This window comes from Vicugna pacos, chromosome 9, assembly GCF_048564905.1.
Source record: "Vicugna pacos chromosome 9, VicPac4, whole genome shotgun sequence".
NCBI lineage: Eukaryota > Metazoa > Chordata > Mammalia > Artiodactyla > Camelidae > Vicugna > Vicugna pacos.
The window spans coordinates 12,436,991-12,461,330 of NC_132995.1; the positions used below are offsets into that span (position 1 = coordinate 12,436,991).

Here is a 24,340-nt window from a genome sequence, read left to right on the forward strand (position 1 = left end):
CCCCTATGAGAACAGGTAGGGGCCCCCAGGGACCAAGCAGCTGGCATCGTCACCCTCCACTGCCTCCCTTTGGTAGCCGGCAGCTACCCCCATCCCGCCCTACCCAGCACCATCCTTGTCCCCCTCTCCTGAGACCCAGGTAAGCATCTGCCTCTCTCCCCGCACCCCTCTGCCCTGCTCTGCCCTGGACACCTGCTCTCTGTTCCCCTCTTCCTAACACCCTGGGCTTCCGGTCAGTGGCCTGATTGATTTGCTTAGTTATTTATTACCCATCCCCTACAGGGAAGCCCCTGGGAGCAGAGGCCTGTTCTATCCATCACCCTTTCCCCAGGTACCTTATTCTGGGCCTGCACTCAATATTTGTTGGGTGGATGGATGGATGGATGGATGGATGGGCAGGCTTGGGACTGCTGCTGGGAAAATATTTTAAAATGCCCGCCTCAGTGGGTAACCCACTGTAGGACTCTCTACCAGGTTAAAAGCGGGGGTCCAATGGATAGATGGATAGAGAGCTGGATGTGTGAAAAAGGAAAAAGTAAAATGTCAATAGTAGAATCTAGGTAGTGGGTACATGGATGGTCCCTGTAAAATCATTGCCGTTTTCTCAATGTTTGAAAGTTTTCATATTTTTCATAATAAAATGTTAGGAGAAGATACCCAAGGGCCCATCTGTGGTCTGGGAAGGGAGGAGGGGCTGCTATATAACATTGGTCACATTTACAGGGTACCTCCTATGGGCAGAGCCCTTTTCCAGACACTGGGTTTTGGCAAGGGTTGCTGTTTAGCTGGTCCACATTCATACAGCTGCCCTGGATATTAAAATCTGAAATACTACCCTACCACTTGGTAAATAGCTGTCATTTTGAGTTCTCTCCCTCCCTTCTCCACTCCAAGACACCCTGGCCTCCCCACCATGCAGCAACTCAAGAATTAACACCTAGCATAGCCAGGGGTCTCAAGCCCATTCTGATTGGTCAGGGTCTCGGCCATATGGGTTGTAAATACTTTGAATATTACCGCTGGACTGGAGCAGCCTTGAGCCTTACCTTCCTCCCTGCCAGAGGCCAGACTATGGCTCACTGGCCGCCTGCATCCTGAGGATGGCCCAGCCGGAGGACAAAGCCTCAACAGGCCCTACAGACTGGGAAAGGTGAGGGCTGCTGGAGCTGAATCCATCTCCTGCCCTAGATTCAGAAGCCCCTTCCATCCAGTTCTCCTCCCCCCCACACACACACAGGACCCAGAACCCATCTCTGGCCCTTTGCCCCTGGGCTGCCCCTTCCTGTACCTCTGACTCCACCTCAGTGTCCAACTGCCTGCCTCTGACCCCTGGTCTCCCGGTCCCATGTCCCAGACTGGTCCCATCACAGGCAAATGGAGCAGGTGAGACACCCCTAGGGATCCTCAGGACCCCAGAGACACTCCTTCGCCTGCAGAGGACATGGGGGGTGTGGCAGATCCCAGAGCTGGATGCCCAGGATGCAAAAGCCTTTCTGAAGCTGTGGCCACCAGGGGTAAGTAGTCACGGCCAGGGACTCTCTCCGATCCTCCCCATGACACCCTGAATCAGTCAGGACCCTGCTTCTCACTAGTGACAAACACAACACAAAGCAGGCAAACCGAAGGCTACTTCTTGATTCAAATGACTGAAAAGCCCAGAAGTAGAAGTGATTTCAGGAATGTCTGGATCCTGAGCAGCAGATAACTTACACATTTCTCTCCATCCCGTTTCTTGGCTTTGCTTTAAACTGCAGGGAATTCTGAAAGTTTGGGGCTGCAAGTAAACACTTGTTCTACAGCAGCTTAGCTAAATAGGCATTTATCTTTCTAACATAACCAGAAAGGCAGCTGCAGGCTCTAGCTGTGTGACAGTAAGGTCAGCTTCTCTGCAATTCTCCTGCACTTTCCTCAGGGTCACCCAGGGGCTGCCCTAGGCCCAAGTACACATGTGCGTTCCAGGCAGGAGGAAGGAAGATGGGAGGCACCAGTCCTATCTGTTTCTTTTACCAGGCAAAACAAAAACCTTCACAACTGACTCAGAATATATGGATGCGGCCCAGGTAGCGATATTTATAAAAGCTCACCTGGGAGTTATATAGTCAGAGGTGAGAACCACTGCCTACATCAATCATGATCTACATTCTATGGCTGGGTTATTAATGCCCTTAATAAAGCTGGAGTTCTGCAAGAAATAGGGAGTAAATTTGGATATGGCAACTAGCATGTCTACCACAGTTTCATCCTCAGGGGAGCTCTCTCCATGTGGTGACAGAGATGGCTGGCCCCATCTCAGGGCTACATCTCACCAGCTTAGCAACCCCAGTGTAAAAAAAGGCCTCTTCCCAAAGAGCTCCAGAAAACATCCTGTGGAAGACTTCCATTGGCTGAGCTTGGTTCACACGCCCATCTTAGAACCAATCAGTCATCAGAGAACACTGCCATCCTATTGGCTAGGTCAGGTCATGGACCCATCCCTAGGACTTGGGGGGAGTTAGTCCCACCCACAGGACTGAGAATAGAGAGTGGGTTTCTCTAAAAGAAATTTGGGGTGTGGAACCCAAAACAAAGGAAATGGATGCTAGACAGGTAAAAGTAACAGACTTCCGCACAAATCGTCTTCAAGCTGACCTTTGCCTCCATCCCTCAGAGTTTCCTGGTCATAGGACATGACCCCAGCCAGGTCCTGGTGTTGAGGACAGGATCTTCACCAGGGGAAGTCAACACCTACCAGATCCGGAAACTTCCTGGAGGTGAGGTGTCTACTCCCCCAACCCCAAGTTTCTAATCCATAGCAAATTTATCACCAAGATTGGTCAGTTTTAATTCTAAAATATCTCCTGAATCTTCCTAATCCTCTCCACCTCCATCTCCCTAGTCCTAAGCACCATCACCTCTTGCCCAGACAATTGTAGTAGCCTCCTCTCTGGTCTCCTGCTCCCACTCTTTCCTTGCTGAACAATCCATTCTGAACACTGCACCAGAGTGGTATCCTCAGACATCAATCAGATGTCATACATTCCTGCCCCAAACCCTGCCCCAAACATACAACGTCTTTAGATAAACTTTAAACATCGCATCATGGCCTATAAGGTGTGTATGATCGGCCCCTGCTCACCTCTCCATCTACTGCCTTTCATTCACTCTGCATCAGTCACACTGTTCTCTTCTCTGTTCCTTGAGCAAGCTAAGTATGTCCCAAATTCAGGGCCTTGGTATTTGTTCTCCCTGCATGAATGCTCTTCCTTGATTGGTTGATTTAGTCTCCATCCTTTAAGCCTTTCTGGAAATGTAACCTTCCTTGACCACCACAGCTAATGATCACCCTAGGCGCTTTCAGTTACTCCATTTGCATTCATAGCACTCAATGCATCATACACTCATCTTTATTTGTTTACTCATTTATTTTTGTCTCCCTCCACTAAAAGGTAAGCTACAGGAAGGCAGTGAATGTATTTGCCTTTTGACAATTGTATCCCCAGTGCCTTAAAATGAATAGGTGCGCAATAAATGTTTTAATGGATGAATCCTATTTGGTGACATAAGTGGGATGCAAGCATAAAGACACAGGAAATGATGGGGACAGCAAGGGGTAGAAATTTCTCTGTTCTGAAGATCCTTGGGGACTGCAGGACTTGGGAAGAGAGAGTCTCAGAGAAAAAGAGGCTGCTACTCCTCGAGTTTTCTAACTTATTCCTCCTTGCCCTCTCCTCCAAGGTGTGTCTCTGGAATCCTCTAACCTCTGCATGCCAGACCTACCCCATCTCCTGGCCTTCCTATCAGCCAGCAGGTACAGCTCACCCATCAGAAGGACTAAGGGGGAATCCTGCCCTACGATATCTCACCCACATTGTGGCTCCTCCTTATATTTTCTAGGGATGTTTTGCCCAGAACACTGCTCTTGCCCCCTCTCACTCTAGAGCCTGTGGACCAGCACACAGGTAAGGCATGATTCTCTAATGGGGAAAGAGGCCAACTCTTCACCTCTTTGATCCAAAAGGATGGTACTTGGGGACCAGATTACAGGGTTTGAGGGAAGAGAAAGAGTGGGGGTGGGGGAAGGGTGCAGCACTCAGCTCCTGGGCCAACTGAGGAGGTGCCAGGGACCAAGCCTCAATTCCTTCAGTGATGAGGCTGTAAACTAAGTCTCCTGGTGACCTTCAGGAACTAAGGCTGGCCCCTTGGACACCTGGGCCACCTCAGTTCTGCTGGCCCACAGACACTCCGCAGACTGGCAGCAGCCAACTCAGCATCTCAGGGAGGGTGCTCTTTGTGGTGAACAAGCTCTACCTGGAGACCCACAGAACGTGGGGGATGGAGCAGATGCCCCCAGAGACACCTGCAGAGACTGCTGAGAGACCTGGTCCAGGTTAGATGAGCAGGGCCCTGGGCTCCTGAGGGATGAAGGAGCTACTGCCACTGTTCTGTGGGACCCAACCTTCTCCTCACCTCAGCCCCCAGGAACCCAGCCCCTCACCGGGTCTCCTGGGTGGAAGGCCCACTCAGCCCAGAAGTACATCATCCGGGGACACCTCTGGCCAGCCTGGTGGAGGAGAAAGAAGAGGAGGAGGAGGAGGACTACAAAGATGAAGAGGAAGGACCTGAGGATGTGCTCACCCATCACATCCGGGCTCTAGCCAGGACCCGAAGCAGCTACGTGGCCAGGCAGTTCCGAGACCTTCGGGCACGCCTCATCTCAGGTGCTGGGGGTCCCCACAGGCCTGGAGATCCGGTCACAGAGCTGCTTCAGGATGTGCGGCACCTCCTTACTGACCTTCAGGATCACTTAGCAAAGGATCCTGATGTCAGGGCTGTCTTTGGGAGCAGGGGACCTGCAGCGCCCCAGAAGGACGAGGACCTTGGTAATGAGGAAGACTAGGAGGGAATGGGGCCAGGTTCACGTTTGCCACCTCTTGGCGCTGCATAGGTGTTCACATCCAACTTCTTTCTCGCCATCCATGTGCAAACCTATTTTCTTTTCTACTCACACACCCTTTCCGACCTGTAGTAACATCCATTCTATTCACCACTGTCCATCTCACATGTGGGTGACAGTCATACTTCTTCTCCCACGGGCGTGTTCACACCCAGACTCCCTCTTCCACATGTGTTCACAACCATGTCGACACATGAGGGTGGACAGGAGCTAGGAAGGGATGGTGGTCAGCCAGGGTGGGTCTGTAAAGAGAGAGGGTGGGCGTGGGTCAGCCTGGCGGCTCTCCCTTCACCCACCTCAACTCCGGCAGGCACCGCAGTGGAGGCGGCCTTGTGCCGGGCAGTACTGGCACCGCTGAAGCCTGCCCTGTGGACTCGACTCCGCACGCTCCGCGCCCCAGAGCTTCGGCAACTGAGGCGGCGACAAATAGCCCTGCGGGCAGGGGCGGGGCCTCCAGGAGCTCAAGGGGCGGGGCGTGAGGGGCGGAGCCCCGCCCCAGCCCTACGGAGCCGCATCCATGCGCGCCTAGCGCACCTCCACGCAGCCTGCGCCCCACGCCGCAAGGTGTCGCTCCTGCTGGCGGTGTGCAGTGACGTCTACGCGGGCCTGGCTCGGGGTGAGAACCAAGGTAAAGGCGGAGTCTTGAGTCTACCTGGATGTGGAGTGACTTGAGGGTTGCGGGGAGCTAGGTAGCAGGCGCCCATGCACACGTCGAAGGGAGAAAATGGCATGCTCTAGCGGGAGGCGTCTGCGCGGGCCGGGGGGATCTAGTAAGCGACGCTTGCATGCCAGGCAAAGTGGAAGGGCAGCCAGCACTCGCGGTCCTGGGGATTGGATGGAAGGTGTCTGCACGCCCCCACCCACTCCATAGCGTGTCCTCCATCTTTCCTAGAGCCCTTGGGGGCCGACGCCTTCCTGCCAGCACTGACAGAGGAACTGATCTGGAGTCCAGACATTGGGGAGACGCAGCTGGACGTGGAGTTTCTCATGGAGCTCTTGGATCCGGACCAGCTACGGGGAGAAGGTGAGCCCTGAGCCCCAGAACGCTGGGACCCGACAGGGGGCGCCGTAGAGCCGCCCGCGCCCCGAACAGCTCGCCCTGAAGCAGGAGGGAAGGCTGGCGACCTGCAGGGGGGCTTCGGGCGGCCAGGGAAGTTGAGAGGGCTGCGCTGACCTCCCCTTCTTGCCCCCTAGCGGGGTACTACCTGACCACGTGGTTTGGAGCGCTGTACCACATTGCCCACTACCAGCCCGATGCGGGCCGCGCGCCCCAGGGGCTCAGCTCTGAGGCCCGGGCCTCCCTACGCCAGTGGCACCGCAGGCGAACGCTGCACAGACAGAGCCACGCCGGACCCCAGGTGATCACTACGGGCTCTCTGAACTGCGGGTAGAGAGGAGGGCTGGACCTGTTGCCTTTCTGATTCAGGCTCTGCTTCTCCCCACAGGCCGAGCTGCCCTTTGAGGAACCGTGGGCAGCGATGACTTTGCAAGAGACCAGTGATGATTAGGGATCTCAAACCTTTCTGCTCCCCAAGCAAGATTCGCGAGGCACCTGGGAAGGTACCAATTTCTGACAGCTGTGGTTTAGAGGCAGCAAGGAGGAAGAGGGACCACTGAGCCTTTGCATTTGGCTAGTCTTGCTTCCTGGAATGCCCTTCCCGAATACCCATACTGCTCCTTCCCTCCCTTCTCAGGTCCTTAGGCAGATGTCACCTTCTCAGTGAGGCTCTCTCCCAGACACCCCTGCCTAAAACTGCAGGTTCTCTGGCTTGACTTTCCCTGTGGTAGACAGAATGATGCCCCCCACCAAAATGTTCACTTCTTAAGCCTCAGAATCTGTGAATATGTTACCTTACTGGTAAAAGGGATTTATACATGTGATTAAATTAAGGATCTTAAAATGGGGAGATTATCCTGGTTTCAGGTGGGTTCGATATAATCCTCAGGCTCCTTATAAGAGGGAGGCAGGAAAGTCAGAGGAAGAGGGAGAGAGATGATTTTGCACGCAGAGGTCAGAGAGATGTGACCAGGAATCAAAGCATGAAGACACCCTCTAGAAACTGAAAAAGACAAGGAATTAATTTTCCCCTGGAATCTCCAGAAGAAACTCAGACCCTTAAGGCATATTTTGGACATCTGACCTTTAGAACCACAAGATAGTAATATTTTTTAAGCCACTAAGCAGCGCTAGGAATGTAATATATTCCCTTACCCTGACCTTTTTTTTTCCCATAGAAACTCTCACTTCCTAAAATACCATGTAATATACTTATTTATTGTGTTCATTGTTCATAATCTTCTCCTTCCCCTTAGAACAGCACTGTAAAATAGAAATAGATATAATTCTAAACATTCTCATAGCCTCATTTAAAAGTAACTAAAAAGAAACAAAGGGAAATTAACTTTAATAGCATATCTGATTTACCCCAATATATCACTTCAACATCTAATCAGTATTTTAAAATTAGTGAGAAACTGAACATTCTTTGTGTGTGTGTGCTAAATCTTCAAAATCCAGTGTGTATTTTATCCTTCAGTGTATATTAATTTGGATTAGCCCTATCACAAGTGTTCAATAGCCACCGAGGGTGTGTAGCTATTATTTGAGACAGTGCGGTCTTAGAATGTCAGCTCCAGAAGGCTAGATATTTCTGTTTTGTTCATAGCTGTATCCTCAGTGCCTAGACAAATACCCAGCACACAGTAGGCTTTCAGTAAATACTTGCTGACTGATTCAGTGAACAAAGCTTCTGTGGTAGGCTGCAAATGGCTCCCCCACAGATATTCTTGTCCTAATCTCTGGAATCCATGAATATTACCTTATTTGGAAAAGAGTCTTTGCAGATGTTATCAAATTAGGGATCTTAAAATGGAGAGATTATTGGGCTGGTAGGGGGAGGATTCTAAATGCAATCACATGTGTCCTTATAAAAGAAAGACAGAGGAAAATTTAGCACAAACAGGAGAAGGTGATGTGAAGACAGGAGAGATTTGAAGACCTTGGCCTAGCAGATTGGAGGGATGTGGCCATAAGCCAAGGAATGTCAGCAGCCACCAGACACTGGAAGAGGCAAGGAACAGAGTCTCAATGAAGGCATGAACCTTGATTTCAGCCCAGTGATACCAATTTCTGACTTCTGGCCTCCAGGACTGTAGGAGAATAAACTTCCGTTGTCTTAAGCCACCGAGATAGTGAATCCTTTGTTATAGCAGCCATAGGAAACCTAACAGTTTCTCAGCACTTAATGTTAAAAAGAAAAATAAGAGTAGAGTTAATACTCAACTCATCTCATTCTAGCAACAAGGACATTCTACTAGAAAAATAGGAAAATGGAGAGATGCATTGCCATTAAAATTTTCCATTTTCCATTTTATAATGACTGAAATGCTATCATTTTAGATGTCAACTGAAACATGGGCCAGGGACTAGAGTGTTTTTTGTGATTGCTTTTGAAAGCCAAAAAGCTTGAGGATGGCTGTGTTGGGCAGTGAAGCAGGAAACAGGGACTAGGGGGGAGCTGCAGGATACAACCTCTGCACTTCTGTTCCAGAACTGAGGAAGGTGGAGAAGGGTTGATAGCTCAGTGGCAGAGCGCATGCTTAGCAGGCACAAGGTGCTGGGTTCAATCCCTAGTACCTCGAGTTGAAAAAAGAAAAGAACTGAGAGAGGTGGCCAGACCCAGGAGATGTGAAGAGGTCTTCTCAAAGAGGTGATCTCCAGGGTCAGCAGGGCATCAAGAATCTCACTGATTTATTATATGTTTCTGTATGTACGGATTTTTTGTTTATTTTTAAAGTGTAGTAAAAGCCATCTAAAATGTTTCATGTGTTTTTAAAGTGTAGTAAAAACCCTCTGAACTATTTTTAAGTGTGCAGTTCAGTAGTGTTAATTATATTCACACAGCGGTGTAATAGGTCTTTGGAATTTTTTTCATCTTGTAAATCTGAAACTATACCCATCAAACACAGTCCCATTTCCCCTTTCCCCCAGCACCAGGCAACCACCATTCTACTTTCTGTTTCCATGATTTTGGCAACTCTAGATATCTCCTGTGAGTGAAATCAAACAGCATTTGTGTCTTGGGGAACTAGCTTATTTCACTAAATGGAAAGTCCTCAAGTTTCATTCATGTTGTAGCACGGGACAGAACTTCTATATTTTAAGGGAGGAAGGTATATAGCTTAGTGGTAGAGTGCCTAGCATACACAAGGTCCTGGGTTCAATCCCCACTACCACAGTTCATACATACATACATACATACACCTAATTACCTCCTCCCAACAAAAAAAATTAAAGAAAGGTAAAATTTAAAATTTCCCATCTTTTAAAAGACTAAATAATATTCTGTTGTATGTATATACCACATTGTGTTCATCCAGTCATCCTTCTGTGGACAATTGGGTTGCTTCCACCTCTTGGCTATTGTGCATAATGCTGCAGTAAACAAGGAGGTGCGAATATCTTTTTGAGATCTCACTTATCTTTCTTTTGGACGTATACCCAGAAGCAGAATGGCCAGACCATATGGTAATTCTATGTTTAATTTTTTACAACAGTTTTTAATTTAATTTAATTATTTAACAGCTTACCTCTAAGCTGTTTTCCTTAGCACCTGCACCATTTTACATTCCCACCAACAGTGCCCAAAGGTTCTAGTTTCTCCACATCCTTTTCAACACCTGTTCTCTGGTTTTTTGGTAGTAGCCATCCTAACACGTGTGAAGTGATAACTCTTGTAGTTTTGATTTGCACTTTCCTAATGATTAGTAATGTTGAGCATCTTTTCATATGCTTGTTGGCCATTTGTGTATCTTCTTTGGAGAGACTTCTATTCAAGTCCTTTGCCCATTTTTAAACTGGGTCATTCTTTTTTTGTTGTTGAGTTGTAGAATTTCTTTATAGTCTGCGTAAGTATGTCTTGTGGACAGTCCCACTTCCTGAATTTGTCTGGTGATTCCCCATGATTAGACTCCAGTCCTGCAGTTAAATGTAGAAAACTCTTTAGGGGATGCTGTGTCCTTCTCCGTACATCGCATCAGGGGCCCCATGATCAGTGATGCTAAGTTTGCTTGTTGAGTTAAGGAGTATATTACTTTGACCAGGCTGCCATAACAGAATAGCACAGACTGGTTGGTTAAAGAACAGAAATTTGTTTTCTCACAGTTCTGGAGGCTGGAAGTCTGTTCAGATGTGGGCAGGGTGGATTTCATCCTGAGGCCTCTCTCCTGGGCTTGTAGACAGCCATCTTCTCTCTTTGCTTCATGTCATCTTTCTTTTGTGTGTGTCCACGTCCTCATCTCCTCTTCATATAAGGATGTTGCTCATGTTGCATTAGGACCCACCCATCCGACTTCATTTTCACTTGATCACCTCTTAAAGACCCTTCCTCCATATACAGTCACTCTCTGGGGTACAGGGGGTTAGGACTTCAACATATGAATTTGGGGAGACACAGTTTAGCCCGTAATAGGAAGTGACTGCCAGATCTTTTCCCCTCTGAATTATGATGTTATCTGCAGGTGGTACCTTGAGACCCTGTGAGTAACCTGTCCCCCAGCAATATCTAACCCAAGGCTTTCAGCACCTATTCCTGATCCTTGGTGAATCACTGGATTTAATTGTACTATTATATATTTGTACTATTTATTTATTTGTACTATTATATATTATTATATAGTACAAATAAATTTATATTATGTTCTAGTACTAATTATATTCTATTATATTCTTTTTTAAATTTTGTTGGTTATTATTTAATATTTTAAAAACTTTTTAATTTTTGTAATTTATTTTGTTTGTTTTGCGGGGTGGGTAATTAGGTTTATTTATTTATTTTTAATTTTTAACAGAGGCACTAGGGATTAAACCTAGGACCTTGCACATGCTAGGCACGCACTCTACCACTGAGCTATACCCTCCCCACTAGATTCTATATTCTAATTCTGTATCTAAATAGAATTATTATATTCTAATACTAAACTAAATATATTCCAGTCTCTTTATGGCAATTGATACTGGTTTTCCACTTCCTGGAGTGAAATGACATTTCCTGTATAAATAAATGTGTTGAATTGGAAAAAAAAAGACAGTGAGGTGATTTTTAAAAAATTAGTATGTAGCCAAGTGTACAGGTGATGCATGGATATGTGGCGAAGTTTGGGTCAGTGAAAACAAATGGCTGATGTCTGGGGTATCCCTGGTTGAGGACATTGGGGTCACTCGAGGCCTCTTGTTCACTCTGGAGCTCTGGGCTTTGTCCTGGATGCCTCCTCTTGGGCTCCCACTCCCATGATGCCCCACACAGGCCACAGCATCTCCCTGAAACCCACTCCTCCTTCTAGTCCCATCTCAAGGAGCCCTCATGATCCCCAGAGCCCCAAGCCCCATCCTGGGCCCTCCCTCTCCCCGCTCCCACCCACCCTCCTGATCCTGAGTTCCCTTCTTAACCCACAGTTCTACCATTTCCCCAGGTTACACGGGCCATCTCACTCTGGGCGAAAGCCTGATTCTTTCCCCAGGACCTCGAGGCCCACAAGGCCGCACACGACCTTCCAGACACTCATCTCCTCCCACTTACCCCCTCACTCCATCCTCACGGTCCTCCTCAGTATTCCCCATGCCTACCACAGGACTTTTGCCCGGCTTTCCTCCGCCTAGAACATCTTTCCCAAATGTATGAATGTTTGACTCCCTCGCCTCTTGTAGGGTTTTGCTAAGTGTCACCTTCTCTGTGAAAAGCATCACCTTCCTGCCTGTTTTATTTTTACTCTGATACTACATCTCAATGGTTCTCAACAGCAACTTGTTAAATATGCAAATTCTGGAAATAAACCCTCGCAGGTATGGTCAAATGACTTTCAACAAGGGTCTCCGTATCATTCAATGGGGAAAGGACAATCTTTTCAATGAATGGTGTTGGGAAAATTGGATGGATATTCATGTGCAAAAGAATGAAGCTGGACCCTTATCTAAAACTCACCTAAAATGGACCAAAGTCCTAACTGTGGGAACTATAATTATAAAACTCTTAGAAGAAAATATAGGAGGAACGCTTCATGATGTTGGATTTGGCAATGTTTTCTTGGACATGACACCAAAAGAACAGGCAACAAAAGAAAAAAATAAATTGGACTGCATCAAAATTAAAAACTGTACATCAAAGGAAACAATCAACAGAGTGAAAAGTCAACCCACAGGATGGGAGAAAATATTTGCAAATCATAAAGGGTTAATATCCAGAAGACATACAGAATTCCTAAAGCTCTGCAACAACAACCCCCCCCAAACAATCAAATTTTTAAGTGGGCAGAGGACTGAAATAGATATTTCTCCAAAAAAAGATATGTGGGGGGAGGACATAGCTCAGTGGTAAAACACCTGCTTAGCATGCATGAGGTCCTGGGTTCAGTCCCCAGTACCTCTTAAAAAAAAAAAGATATGCAAACGGAGAATAGGCACATGAAAAGATAATAAACGTCACTAATCATTGGGGAAATGCAAATCAAAGCCACAAGAAGCCACCATTTCATGCCCATCAAGAAACACTGTATGTTTTGCCTATTTTTATTCTCTGGGTTCCCCCCGCCCGCCCCGCCCAGCATAGATTAACAGCTAATGCTTAGTGGCTTGTGCGCCTGTTGGAGGAGGTCATTAAGAGGCAGTGACTGCCAGCTGACCCGAGAGCTGGACCCTGGCATTCAGAGGCTCCTCATCCCCTCTCTGTCCTTGGAATGTACACTGCCCACCGATGCTACATGTGAGCTGTCCCAAGCCTTAGGAGACTGAGGTGTTATTGAGACCATCTGGATAGAATATGCGACTGAGCCCACTTAAAGCTTCTGTATAAACTTTGAAGAATCTGGTGGGGGGTGTGGAGATCTACTGAACTTGTAACTGCCCAAGACAAGCCTTGTACATAAGTCCCCTTGCTTATTAAACCTGCCACCCACCAGTCTGGAGTGGTCTGCCTCTTTTCTGGGTCTCTCCTTGCCCTCTGTGTACTGGGCCAGTTTGTGAAACAACAATGCCACAACCTTAGCAGGTAAAGAATACGTCATCAGCATCCCCCTTTTTACAGAGTAAGGCTCAGAGATAAGGGGTCTCGCCCAGGCCACACAGCTGGGAAATGGCAGAGCCAGGAATTGGACCAGGCCATCTGCCTCTGGAGCACAAGTGCACTCTGAACCTCGACACCAAATCACCTGGACTAAGAGAGGATCTAGGTCAAACCTCAGCTCCCGAGGGTGGGAATTTCGTGTGCCTTCTTCACTGCTGAATCCCCAGTGCCTAGAACAGAGCCTGGCCCAGGGCAATACCCAATAAATATTTGTTGCATGAAGAAATAAAAGAATCAAAGTAAATACTACATTTTTAACCACTGTATCATCATCATCATCATTACTAGTTAGAGTAGTGGGATGCCTTGGTACAACGACTGTGGCAAGTAGCTTGGCAGTTTCTTAAAAAGGTAATTAAGTACTGTATGATCCAGACACTCCACTCCTAGGTATATACTCTAGAAAAAATGAAAACGTATGTCCACACAAAGACTTACACATCAACGTTCATAGCACCTTTACTGGTAATTGCCCCAAACTGGAAACAGCCCAGATGCCCATCAGTGGGTGACTCAATAAACAAATTATGGTGACTTGATAAATGACCTATTCCATGCAATGGAATAGTACTAAGAAATAAAAAGAATGAATTCTTGTTAAATAGGTATGAATCTCAAAATAATTATATTGAATGAAAAAAGCCAGACAAGAGAGTACATACTACATCACTTAATTCTAGAAAATGGAAACCAACCAGTAATGATAGAAAGCAGACCAGTGGTTGTCTGGGGATGTATGTGTGGAGGGATGAGGGGTGGGGGGTTTCTCAAGAGTCATGAGGAAATTTGGAGATGATGGAGATGTTCATTACTTTATGGTCATTGTCTTGATTGTGGTGGTGGTTTCACAGGTTTATTAAGTTAAAGCTCATCAACTATATACTATGTGTAGTGTCTTTTTTTTTAATTGAAGGTACTGGGGATTGAACCCATGCCTCATGCATGCTAAGCAGGCACTCTACCACTGAGCTATACTCTCCTTCCTGTTTTTCTTTTATTTTAAATGTTTAAAAAATGGATATATGGTTTCTTAAATGTCAGATATACCTCAATAAAGCTGGCGGTGGGGGAAAGTCACAACTGTGTAATGCAACTGAGAATTTTTTCTCTACCATTAGTCCCTGAAGGCATCTGAGTTTTCAATCTGAGGCCCAATTGACCATGAAACTATTTCCACTTGGATCCCTGAAGAGGCTGGGAAAAAAAAAAAAGAAAGGAAGGAAGGAAAGAAAGCTGGCCTAGTCCTGCTTTTGGGGCTTGTCCCATTTCTCTCCTGAGCCCAGAGGGGACCAATTTCTTGAATAAGGGAAGAGAAAAATGACAATATGCACAGGGCGAAAAAAAGAAGCCTAGCAGGTGGGTAGATGGCTGGCTGCCCCAGTCACAGGTGGGAAGGCGGAATGGACAGTGAAGATGCAGAAGGAGGGTGGATGTGGTGGGAGGGTGGCTGTGGGTCTCTCAGGAAGCAAGAAGAAAGTCACTGCTAAGAGTGAGGATGAGGAAGGAGCTGTTGGAGGTTTGAGGAGGAGAGCTGATCGATCATCTGGGAGAGTCAAGGGACCAGAGACATAGGCAAATTTGTTAGGCAGCATTGCGCCTCCATTCCAAGTCAGTGGGAATGAATTTAAGGTGAGACTAGTTAGCGTGGTTGGGTATTTTTCTCCATTCACACTCATCTGCACAGGTGCAGGCATGTGATCAATGGAGCCTTAGATTTAACAAGGATTGAGGTTTTGCTAGATGAACAGGGTGGAGATGGAGGAAGTGGGCTAAGAATATGCATAAGGAGTGATTATAGTGGTTGGTCAAGGAATTTAATCCATGTGAAGGCATGAGGGGGCTGAGGGGACATGGAAACATCATAGAGCTAAGGGATACTGGAGTTGACCTTCTGAAGGGAATGAACTAGAAAGACAGGTAACAGGTAGAGAGTTGAGATGCGTGAAACAGGTTCTAAAGAGGCTGTGGTTATTGAGACAAGGTCTAGGTGTGACCATGGTGAGGGAGGGGCTGGAGAAGGACAAGGTCACTGGAGGGGAGGATGTCTAGGAACCAAGAGGCCAGGATGGTCGAGGATCATCTCCCTATATATGGAAACCACTAAGAACAATCATATATAAATATATATATATATATATATAATATATATATAATGGTAGTCTCACTTTTAATAAGACAAATACAAAATAAATGTTAAAATGTAAATTAAAACCAGTTTTATCAGGGGGAAGGTTTTGGTCTGTGGTAGAGTGCAGGCCTAGTATGCACAAGGTCCTGGATTCAATCCTCAGTACCTCCAATAAACAAATAAATAAACAAACCTAATTACCCCCCTCAAAAAAAACAAACAAACAGTTTTATCCCTTAGACTGACAGGTGTAAAAAATTTTTGCAGTGTTTTTAAAATAGAGGGGAAACAGATATTTTTATATTTTAAATAGTGGGGAAACAGTAATGCTGGGAACTCAAATTGTTACAGTGTTTAAGGGAGGGTAATTTGATGAACTCGAACATCATGCAAAATGCACCAACTGGCAGTTCTTTTAGCAATCAACTACAAAACGATAACTAAAACCCTATCTGTTTGAGAGAAATCAGAATAGAAAGTACAAAACATTCAGAGCTGTAGGATGCAGCTAAATCAGCGTGGAGAGGGAAATTCACAGCCTCAAATGCCCATATTGGAGAAGAAAAACTGAGTTAATGAGCTCATCCGGTTAAAGAAGTTTTGAAAAAGAATGCAGAAGAAACCCAAAGAAGGAAGGAAATAATAACCAATAATAACCATAACAATAAAAAGCCATTAATTCAATAAAATGTACATAGTCTTTGAGAAAGCACTTCTAGGCATTTATGCCACAGATGTATTTGCATATGTGGAAAATACCGTGTGTACTAGGTTGGTCACTGCAGCATGATTTGTGGTAGCAGAAGCCTGGGAGCAACCTCAATGGCCATCCGAAAAACAGATTATGGGATATCAATCCAAGGAAAATTACTCAGACATTAACATGAATGACACTCTCTCATATACTTCTGGTAGGGAACGTACAGTAGAGATACTTTGGAAAACAATTTGGCTTTAACCAGTAATGTTGAAGGAAGATGTATCCAGCCATCCTACTCCTGAAAACTCCCCCACGTGCACAAGAAGACGACACCAGCAGAGTCAAAGCAGCATTTTTTTTTCCTTTTTTTCCCACAGTCACCTCCAGCACTTTCTTACAAAATAAACAGCACCAGTAATAGGAATATAATTATTATGCTTACAGTGCGAATACAGAGGGGGGAAAAGGCTCGCTTTAAAGTATTTGAAAATCACTGTGTGAAACTCACTGTGTGCAGTTGTTGTTTCTAGGCCATGGCTGAGGCACTGACATTAATGAGTCAGGAAGTTCTCAACTTCCTAACTGTCTCACTGTGTTTTCTAATTTCACCTTTCTGTACTTTTAAAATCACACAGCTCTAATTCACTGCTGTTTATCAGGGAGGTAGGTTAGGGAGACCAGCCAGTAAGTCAGAAAGGACTTGGGTCTTTCAGACTGTGTCCAGTGGGAGCTAGGACACTAGAGAAATGTGTCACATTCAGGAAACTTTTTTCTGTTCTTTTGCTGTTTCTTTTGTAGTAGAAGAAATAGACAACCAGCACAAGAAGGAGTGATGGTTACTGTATTCCCTCCTAGCATTTGTTTAAAAATATCAAAGTGGGAGAAGTCTACAAGGGATCAATGCAGCAATAGAGTCTAAAAAAAGGCTCTTCCAGAAGTCCCACTCCTGAGCATATATCTGGAGGGAACTCTAATTCGAAAAGATACATAAATCCCAGTGTTCTTAGGAGCACTGTTTACAGTAGCCAAGACATGGAAGCAACCTAAATGTCCATCAACAGATGACTAGATAAAGAAGATGTGGTATATTTATACAATGGAATACTACTCAGTGATAAAAAAAATAATAAAATAATGCCATTTGCAGCAACATGGATGGACCTGGATATTGCCATTCTAAGTGAAGTAAGCCAGAAAGAGAAAGAAAGATATCATGATATTACTCATATGTGGAATCTAAAAAAAAAAAAAAAGAAGAAAAGAAAAGAAAGAACAGAACACTAATGAACTCATCTACAAAACAAACAGATTCACAGACTTGGTAAACAATCTTATGGTTACCAAGCAAAGTGGGGTTGGAAGGGATAAATTTGGGAGTTTGAGATTTGCAAATGATAACCTCTCTACATAAAAATAGATTTAAAAAATTTCTTCTGTATAGCACATGGACGTATATTCAATATCTTATAATAAGCTTTAATGAAAAAGAACATGAAAACGAATATATGTATATATATGCAAGACTGGGACATTATGCTGTACACCAGAAACTGACACATTGTAACTTCAATTCAAAAAAATAATAAAATAAAAGAAGGCCCTTCCTGGGGAATCACAGTATCTCTAAATTATCATGGAGGAATGAAGTGGCTTCTGTGGAAGGAAAGCTGTGGGCTGACAGCACGGGCCCTTCTCAGCTTTGGTTGTGGCTGACCTCTGTCCCAAATCCCACTCAGCCTTTACCCTGGAGTCTAGAGAAGAGACTAAGCCTTTTTTTTTTTAATAACAAAATATTCAGGAACCACTCAAATGCCCACCATTGGTAGAATCAATAAATCATGGTATGTCTGTACTGTGAAAAGAGCATACAGCAATGAGTTAACTAATGAATTCTTACTATCACAGATGAGTTTCAGAAATATCATACAAACAATATGATTCCATTTTTATTAGGGCCTCAGACTGGGAAAAGTAAACAAGATTGTTTTGAAATACATAAAACCATAACAAAAAGCAAGGGCATTATAAAGACAAAATTCAGGAGAATGGTTAAGTCTGAGGGCAGAGACGGCATTGCAATTCAAGAGGGACCGTTCATGTTTTCTTTGTTAAGCTAAGTGGTGGGATCTCAGGGTATTTTATTACAATTTTAAAGCAATGCTTTGGTTTAGATATATTATCCGATAAAATGTTTAGGAACAAAAACACAAAATGAGGCAGCTCTTTATATATGAATATAAAATGATCTTCAAAACAAGGGCAAAAAGCAGAAATATTTGTGTGAAATGTGAAAAAAAGTGTATTTAAGTCTTTGCTGGTATGGATCTAAGTTAGCTCTGGATGGACACTCAGGGAATTGGTAGCAGTAGTTGGCTCAGGGAGGGCAAAGGGGGTGAGGAGGCAGGGAGAGTGTTCATGTATGTTGCTTTATGCTGTCTGATGTTTGCACCATGTCCATGTGTTATCTTATTAATATATTTCAGTTTAAAAAATTGGTAGTGTTTTTCAAATTTGTGGTTACCCAAGAGAAGAGGGGAGACAAATTAGGGGTATGGGATTAGCAGATACAAATTATTATACATAAAATAGATACTGGAGCCAGATCAGGGTCCTCCCCTGCTCAGGAACCCTCTTGTGACCTCGCCTTAGAATGAAAGTCAAAGTCCTCCCCATGACCCATGAGGACCCTCACAGACTGCCCTCTCCCCCTTTTTTGATGGCATTACTTACCATTTACCCCCTCCCTCACTCTACTCCAGCCACAAAGGCCTCCAGCAATTTCTGGGACACACCGAGCACATTTCACCTCAGGGCCTTTGCACTGGCTGTTCCCTCTGCTTAGAATGCTCTTCCCCCAGTATCCACATGTCCTCCACTCTCCCTGCTTCTGAGCTTTGCTAAAATGTCACCTTCTCAGTGAAGCTTCCCCTGAATACCCTTTAGAGCAGAGCAAACTGCCCTCGTGTACTCCTCATCCTCTTTCCCTGTTGATGACTTTTTACTTAGGTACTGTGCCTCTCTTTCACTGGAATGTAACTCCCCAGAGGGAGGGAGGGAACTTTTCCATATCTTGGTCACCGTTTTATCCCAGGTGCCCCAAATAAACATCTGTTGAATGAATGAATGATCCCAGGGTAGGGCTTTAGAGGGGTTAAAACATTCCCACTTCTGGCCCCCAAAGAGCCCAGATTCTAGTGAGAAGACAGAAATTAAACAACTAGATATTTTCACATGGCAATAAGGCAAAGAGGGGGATATATGGTAAGCTGTGATTATGACTGTATATGGGGGTTAATTAGACTGGGCTGCTCAGGTGACATTTGTGCCAAAGTCTGTGTGATGAGGACCAAAGATCTGGGAGAAGAATATTCTAGGCAGACCAAACAGCCAGTGCAATGTCAGAAATGAGCTTTGAGTATTTGATGAGCAGAAGGAAAACCAGTGTTTTTGCCAGGTAGAGAACAAGTAGAAAGGGTTAGGGATGGATTTAGTTGGGCCCACAATGGTCAGATTATGCTTACGGAGGGAAGGACTTGCTTTTTCAGAGGCTGCCCAGCTCTGGTGAATTTCAGCCGGTCTTTCCCGTCTTTGGTCCTCAGCTGTACCCCATCTGTGAAACAGAGATAGACCTGGGGTTCCCCTCCGCTTCTGGACATTCTCAGTACCTCTCGAGACCAGCCAGCGAGGAATGTGCTATTACCAACCTCCTACTGGATGAGGAAACAGGCTCCAGGATGGCAACTCACTTTCCAAGGCCACAGAACTAGTAGGTGAAGCCTCCATATTTGAACGCTGGCAGTCTGACCCCACGGCCCATGCTCACTTCCAAGGGATATTGCAGCTGCCATAACCATAACAGGCACAGCAGTGCATTGGTTATGAGTCTTTGGTGGCAGAGGAATCCTGCTATTCCACTTACAAGCTGTGGGATCCTGGGTTGGTCGCTTGCGTCCCCTGAGCCCATTTCTCCATCTAAGCAATGTGCAGCCCAACATTTACCTCAACCGACAGAACACTTGGCAGACCAGGAGTAATGAGGTATGATTCCCAAACAACTGCGCGACTTTCTGAGAAGGATGGGGGCGGGTGTGGAGGGGGTTTAGGGAAAAGGGACGCGGAGTCTTCTCATTCCTTTTTCGCGTGGTCTCCTCCATTCAAACGCGGAGCAACTCTCGGTCTACCCCCAACAACCCCCTACATTTTTTTTCCGGGCTGGAAAGAGGTCGTGGTCCCTTTAAGGCCCGCCCCTCCCTCCCCCAAAACTTCCCAGTGTCTGCTCTCTTTTCGATCTCGGACGGCCGGTCAGGCTCGCCGCCGAACTGGTAGGGGCTGGGGGCGAGAGGCTGGGGAGGGGTGCGGGGTTGGGGGCGATCCTCAGGAGGCGCCGCCCCGCCGCCGCCGCCGCCGCCGCCGCGGCCGGAGCGCAAGGAGTGGGGGGAGGGGCTGAGGCCGGGCGCACTGAGGTGCAGATAACGGGGCCGCCCGGTCGCCCGTCTTGGGCATGCTTGGGCAGGTAAGCGGCCCGGAACGTGCAGCGCGGGAGACGGTTCCGCCGCGTCCTGTCGGCTCGCGCCGGCGCGAGGGGCGTCGGGGCCGGGCGCGGGGGCGGGGCGGGGAGGGGCCCCTCTCTCCCCCTCCCCCCACCGCATTTCTCTGACGTCCGGACCTCGCGACCCCGCCCTTCAGTGGGACCCGCCCCGCCTTGCTACTGTCGCACCGATCACGTGTTGGAGGCGCTGCGCCGACCCCCAGTCTCCGCTCTGCTGCCCTCTTTGGACCTTCTCCGGCTAATGGAGAGCTGATTTAGATCTCTATCAGCCCACCCTTAACTTTCTCATCTCCCCAAACCCGCGGACCTACCAGGCCAGTCCCATTCTCTTAGTGCCACTGACCCCACTTCAAACTTAGTTTCCACGAGGACTTCTATCTCAGGAATCCCTTTTCACCCGAGTGGAAAGGTTCCCAGAGCATCTCGGGGGCATCCCCCGCATTTCCCACGACTCTCTTCACTTTTTAAACGCAGCGTGCCCCCAGCAGGCTGCCCCGTAACGTTAGAGCCCTTAGGGCGGGATCCTACGTCAGCCCCCGGCCCCGCCCCCAGGTTCTGGCTATTGGGTGTCGTTGGACCCTAGAGACTGAGGATATTCTGGGTGGAGTGGGCGTACCCGCCTTGACGGGAACAAGGGCCCGCCGGAAACTTAGAACACCATAACTACTCTCCTTTACATACAGAGTGCTAGCACTGTGCCGGGAGCTTGTCAATCTCACTAAGGCCTAGACAGGGACTACCGCTCCCTTGCCCACCCAGGACTTCCACGCTACGGGAAGAGACAGTTACCAAACTGTGACAACTCAGGGTAGTAAGGGCTGTCGCGTGAAAACCATTGGTTGAGTGATCAGGGGTTATCATGGGGGAAGCCGGAGTGTCAGGGCTGGTAGGGGCCAGGAATGCTTTTCAGTGAACTGAGCACGGACGAAATTTATTCCTTAGTTCCGGCAGGAGGGGTAGTGAAAAAAGTATTCTGGGTGGAAGGGCCTGCCTGGGCAAAGATTGAGAGGTGCGCGAAAGATCCTTCCCTTTCTGCAAACTCAAAGGAGTTATTGTGGCTGAATTTAGAGATGGAGTGGTGAAAGGACGCTCGTGAACTGGAAAGGGTCAGAAGATAGTCGGCAGCAGCGAATGGTTTTGTAGTGAGGGAAAGGGTCCGCCTGGGTTAAAAGAAAAATTCCTCTGGTATTGTGAAGGTTAGAGATGGAGAGGAATAGGATATAATGGTGGGGACAGAGCTGCACTGGTAGTTGTCCCTCTAACTTGGTCTACCCTTCGGGCGCTGCTCACTGCAGTTACTCAACAAATCTCAAGGTACTGCAGACCTTCGCTCCTTCGGAGGATCTCCCCGCCTCCGTAGGCGCCTTAAAGCATATTCGCGCGTGCGTTTTAGCCTCCGATCCTTTGCTAGGCTGCGCTAAAGAGCGCCAACGGGCCTGGGAGGGGCTCCCCTTTTTCAGCCAATCAAGGACAACCAGTGGTCTTACCGTCTGGAGAGAGGACTCTTTCCACTCTCCTTTGACTAATCGGGTGGAGATGCAGAGGATGGACATCTGCAGTAACCAGTGTAGAAAGCCAAAGGGGAGGTGCTTCCTTGTCTTCTTGCGGAGGAGCGCCGGAAGGTAGTCGCTATGACTGGAAGACTAAGGGTTTTCGGTTTGATGGATTAGCGAGAAAACCAATGAAAGTGGGAAGGAGGCAGGGTTTTCAGGACAGTGGGGAGAGCCGCTCCAATCAGGTACTCCTAAGAGGGCCAGGCAGTGCCAGAAATCCGACCTATCAAGTTGAAGTTTATTTTAAAGCGGCGGGATCGGCGAAATGACTGGCAGAAAGCGCTCGCCTATAAGAAGTGTCCCAGACAAACGAGGGCGGGCACTCCCGCAGAACGGCATGGACTTTACCCAATAGGCGTGCAAGGCGTGCGGAGGCTTCCCCTCCCCCCGCGGCGGGACCAGTGGCTCCCCCTATCGGGTGGGGGCGGCGGGTGACGGGCGTGTCCCTCCCCCAATGAGAGGCGGGGGGAGGCGGGTTCTGCGCCGCCATGTCGCGGAGGCTGCTGCCCCGGGCGGAGAAGCGGCGTCGGCGGCTGGAGCAGAGGCAGCAGCCGGACGAGCAGCGGCGGCGGTCCGGAGCGATGGTGAAGATGGCGGCGGCGGGCGGCGGAGGCGGCGGTGGCCGCTACTACGGCGGCGGCAGCGAGGGCGGCCGGGCCCCTAAGCGGCTCAAGACTGACAACGCCGGCGACCAGCATGGAGGCGGTGGCGGCGGCGGTGGAGGAGCCGGGGCGGCGGGCGGCGGCGGCGGGGTGAGGCCAGGGCCCTAGGCGCTGGAGACAGCCGGGAAGGGAGGGGAAATTTTCCACCTTGAGGGTATTTATTTTGGGTATAGGGGCCTGTGCGCACGCGCCCAGGCCCTTGCGTCTTGGACGGGGTGGAGGAGGGGCAGGCGTTGGGCAAATGGCGGGGTTTGCGCGAGGACAGGCGCTTGCGCGTGCGCGCTACTCAGAGCCGGGTGTTGGGGGGGGCGAAGGAAACTGCTCGCGCTGCGGGTGGCGCACTGCGCAGGCGCCGCGGGCTGCAAGTAGGGGCCGGGCCCGCGGCCGGGCTTTTTTCCTTTCTCGTTTTCTTCTCTGGCCCCATGCGCAGGCGCACTTGTCCTGCCCGGGCCTCGTGGGCGGTTGGCCTTGGGGGGGGCCACCGCGTGAGCGGGAACGGGTGGGTGGTGGCCTTTTCCGCCCCTGAGTGGGGAATTTTGTTCGATCGCTGTTAAATCTTCGTAGCGTCATGGTTTGTTTCAATACAGAAATTGTTTTACTTGAAGATACTTCGCCAGACTAGTCCCCCATTTTCGTGGGCATTGAAAACCGGAAGAAAGTCTTGTGAAAGGGTTTTTTATCTGTTTGGAGATTGAGCCAAGCTTGGGAGTCATCACGAGTTTGCTTACCATTTCCGGGGGTTAACTGGGTGCAGTCGGTTTGATGAACCAAAATGTTCCCAGGGGGTGGGTATCTTGGAAGGGATTCAGCCTCTTTAGTCTCCTACACCGAAAAGACTACCAGTTGTTACTTCTGGCTTGGAGCCCATTCCCTCCTCTCTAAAGGTTCCCGAAGTCCTTTACTGTTAAGCCGTTTGCAGAGTTTTTCAGGGTTTAGCCGCGCTCTGTAACTGATTTATTGCCATTTTAATCCATGCCAGGCCTTGTTGCACGCATCTTAAAAGTATTTTAATTGAATTAATACTCCTGTATGAGATGGGGAATGATGTTATTCCCTACTTACAGAGGTGAGGTAGAATCGTCTAGGTCATATAACTAGTGCCAGAAGGGGCTGGGGTTACAACTCACGGCTGTGGAACTCCAGATCACTGAGCTGGTAATCATCAGGCAGATGTGCCCCGTGTGGTTTGTGTGGTTCATTCCTGAAATAGAATCCAACTCTGCCCCCCACCATGGTCTTCTGCGTGGTGGTTCTCAGTCTGTAGGCTGGGCTCAGAGCCCATGAGAGGTTGAGAAAGTTTACTTTCCTTTTGATTCCCAGAGGCTGCTGTCTGTGGGTGGAAAGATAGTCCCCTGAGAAGAGAACTATCTTGGTTTTTAGTGATACGGGTTGGAGTTTCTGTTTTTTTCTGAAAGATTTTCCTTGCTTAGTTTTTCTTTAAGTCTGACCTAAGTAGTGTTTTTCCAACACAGATTTTGGTGGGAAGGTAATTGAAGACTGGAGGCAGTCAAGACTATCCTGGCTGCCACAGCTTCTGAGGCACCTGCTAGACCTGGGGTATGAGTGGTGGGAGCAGCAGTGCTTGGTTGGGCGGTGATGGTAGCTTCCTCCACTAGGGAAAGGGCAAAGAAGCTGGGGTGTTTGCAAAGGAAATGTTCTGGTTCGGACTGCAGCAGAGAATTGTTTGAGCCCTCACTG

At 47.8% G+C, this 24,340-nt stretch overlaps 2 protein-coding genes and 1 long non-coding RNA gene across 8 annotated transcripts in view; 2 read left to right on the top strand and 1 right to left on the bottom strand.

Moving 5' to 3' along the window:
- Positions 1 to 8,755, top strand: RINL (Ras and Rab interactor like). Its single transcript, XM_072967123.1, has 12 exons — positions 1 to 139; positions 1,062 to 1,150; positions 1,355 to 1,514; positions 2,648 to 2,750; positions 3,715 to 3,787; positions 3,874 to 3,938; positions 4,217 to 4,366; positions 4,452 to 4,859; positions 5,244 to 5,561; positions 5,826 to 5,957; positions 6,128 to 6,291; positions 6,379 to 8,755. The coding sequence occupies exons 2-12, from the start codon at positions 1,101 to 1,103 to the stop codon at positions 6,439 to 6,441; spliced, it is 1,686 nt and encodes a 561-aa protein (XP_072823224.1). The 5' UTR covers positions 1 to 139; positions 1,062 to 1,100; the 3' UTR covers positions 6,442 to 8,755.
- On the bottom strand, positions 7,188 to 22,090 carry LOC140698082 (uncharacterized). 2 transcript variants are annotated; one of them, XR_012075524.1, is made up of 3 exons: positions 21,915 to 22,090; positions 19,400 to 19,488; positions 7,188 to 7,253 (listed from the first exon to the last, which is right to left on the bottom strand). It is a non-coding gene; the product is annotated as an uncharacterized lncRNA (long non-coding RNA). The 2 variants fall into 2 exon arrangements; XR_012075523.1 differs by lacking the exon at positions 21,915 to 22,090 and adding an exon at positions 19,583 to 20,454.
- Positions 20,147 to 24,340, top strand: part of HNRNPL (heterogeneous nuclear ribonucleoprotein L) — a 14,255-nt gene continuing 10,061 nt past the window's right edge. For 2 of the 5 annotated variants that reach the window (XM_072967119.1, XM_072967120.1), the window contains exon 1: positions 22,210 to 22,732. In XM_072967119.1, coding sequence (XP_072823220.1) covers positions 22,469 to 22,732 — 264 coding nt within the window. In that variant the 5' untranslated portion in view covers positions 22,210 to 22,468. Of the gene's footprint in view, positions 20,201 to 22,209; positions 22,733 to 23,408; positions 23,428 to 24,340 lie in introns of those variants that run through there. The other 3 variants (XM_006215052.4, XM_072967122.1, XM_072967121.1) reach the window with 3 other exon arrangements.

Bases quoted from the DNA above. Each gene is read 5' to 3' on its own strand.
- RINL (XM_072967123.1), top strand. From the start codon at position 1,101: ATGGCCCAGCCGGAGGACAAAGCCTCAACAGGCCCTACAGACTGGGAA. The intron at 2,751-3,714 runs GTGAGGTGTCTA...CTCTCCTCCAAG, and splicing joins GATCCGGAAACTTCCTGGAG to GTGTGTCTCTGGAATCCTCT. The intron at 4,367-4,451 runs GTTAGATGAGCA...TCCTCACCTCAG, and splicing joins TGCTGAGAGACCTGGTCCAG to CCCCCAGGAACCCAGCCCCT.